This window comes from Austrofundulus limnaeus, unplaced genomic scaffold (assembly GCF_001266775.1).
Source record: "Austrofundulus limnaeus strain Quisiro unplaced genomic scaffold, Austrofundulus_limnaeus-1.0 Scaffold135, whole genome shotgun sequence".
In the NCBI taxonomy this organism is placed as follows: Eukaryota; Metazoa; Chordata; class Actinopteri; order Cyprinodontiformes; family Rivulidae; genus Austrofundulus; species Austrofundulus limnaeus.
The window spans coordinates 684,695-686,802 of NW_013952537.1; the positions used below are offsets into that span (position 1 = coordinate 684,695).

The 2,108-nt window shown below is 38.9% G+C and overlaps 1 protein-coding gene across 1 annotated transcript in view; it reads right to left on the reverse strand.

Annotated features, from left to right (window-relative positions):
* Positions 1-2,031, reverse strand: part of LOC106522714 (hsp90 co-chaperone Cdc37) — a gene marked incomplete at its 5' end in the record, with an annotated part of 7,426 nt that extends 5,395 nt beyond the window's left edge. Inside the window, 2 exon segments of the mRNA XM_014015846.1 lie at positions 1,551-1,656; positions 1,735-2,031. Coding sequence (XP_013871300.1) covers positions 1,551-1,656; positions 1,735-2,031 — 403 coding nt within the window.
* Between the last annotated feature and the right edge of the window lie 77 nt (positions 2,032-2,108).

The following is a 2,108-nucleotide window of genomic DNA, read 5'->3' on the forward strand; positions in this document are numbered from 1 at the left end:
ATGGGGAGAGGGAGGTCTGGGCCTCCCTTCTGAAGCTGCTGCCCCCGCAACCCGACCCCGGATAGGTGGAAGAAAATTGATGGATGTTAATAAATTAACTTTTTCTTTTGACTGCTGAGCTAACTCATATAGAGACTTGGCCTTGCTCAAGGGCCCAGAGTGGGGCTAATAGGGGTGGGAGGGAGAGGGTGCGGGTGCTTCATCTTTCTCACTTACATTTTGATGTAATGGTCAGTGGATTTAAACCAGTGACCTACTTTCTTTAACCTCTGTGCCACAACTCCCCCTGATAATGTTGGTGAATATTTTCATTTTAAAAATTGAAGCAGAATACTGATGTGTTTTCAGTCTGTGGAATTACATTTCTTAAAGGAACGCATAGCATCTGCCGCCTCTGATGCTAGAGTGATGAACTAAAATCATCTTATGATGAGGACGAGACAGTTATAGCAGTGTGGGTCAAACCTGGGAAATTAAAACTTAGCACAAAAAGTAAGGAAATTTTTGTTAGGTACATTATTTCTTTGTGGCAAATCTTGGCAATAAATCTTATATCGTAAATCTTATATGAATTTGGCAAATTTTTCATTTGTGCAACCCACACACTCCACTGCTCATTCAACAAATACATGTTCCTTACAAATRTGGCACCATTTAAAAGGGAAATGAGCAGACTTTCCAAAGTTATAAGATTTAATGTCAAGAAGCGTTGTTACAACAAAGAAATAGTAATGATATTGACACTTATACGGCACACTAATTTCCTTCCTTTTTCGATAATACACAATTTTGCACAAAATTGCATCACAAGATCTGTGTTGAAGACGACTCTCAGCTACCAACACATCACATCGTCTAATTGGTTCACTTTAGTGCAGCTAAAGATGCACTCAACAGCTTGTYCTAGCTCCCTGCAAATATACTGTCAGGTTAAAGTTTTTTTTTTTTTTTTGTTGCATGATGGGATTTTCTCACATGCACCTCAGTCTACATTTGATGTGCTTGGCTGTTTGGCTCTGTGAGGATCCTGTTCATCAGGTCCAGCTAGAAAACAGCTGCGTGAGACGAGGTAATGAGTCGACCTTGAGCTCTTTTGTACATAAAAGTATTTTAAAGTCAAATGCGAGGCCATCTGTCTGATGGCTCCAGCTCCAGACCCAACTCTGATCACGAATAGAGCAGCAGATTGCAAACTTCAGTGGACAAATTGAAAACAAAATCCCCAAAATGATGGATGAGACATACAAGGTCATACAGAATGTGATTAATAAAGACAATGGGTTTAAAATCTATAAACATTTCAACGTTATCAAAGGTTAAACATCAAATGTGTCAATGTGAGGTAGCACCTCACAATGAAAACAAAACTTAAGATTATTTTAAATAACCATCAGGGTAATATGGGATAAGTTTCATGGGGCTATAATAAAAATATTTTCAATCAGGGGATATGTTTTTTTACATTTGTATAAGCCAATCTGATTAAGAGAGGAAAGTGGAGTGCACAAATAGAAGCATGATAGCAAACAAATTAAACAATAAAAAATTACCAAAATGTTTGATTTCCTTTGCGTATTTCTCCACAAAAGTCTTGTGTTTCTCCTCCTTTTCCTGCTGAGTTTCCTCTGTAGTTACAGGCTTCACGTTGAGAACACTCTAGAAAACCAGAAAAAGAGATGAATTAGGAAACTGACGAGTCAAACCAAATTTTCGAATCCTGATTCTCTCGTTCACCTTACTGAAGCCTTCTTTGCTGATGGTGTCGACATTCCAGGGCAGTCTGCTTTCCTCTCGCCGGTGTTCTTCTTTCAGCTTCTCAAAACACTTCTCATCCTCCTTGAGTTTCTTCAGCTCAGCCTGGACCGTCTTCAGCTCGGCCTCTCTCTCCCCATCCTCATCTCTCTCCATCATTTGTTTTTCCAGCTCTTTGAGTTGTTTCTGGGCTTCTTTTACAAGCCTCTGACATTCTGCAGAATTATTCTCAAGCTCTTCTCCCCTCTGGTGGAAGTCAGACATTTTCTCCAGCCGGGTCTGAGGCGAAGAGTGATGAGAAATTATACAATTACAAAAAAAAAAAAAAAAAAAAAAAAAAAAAAAAAAAAAAAAAA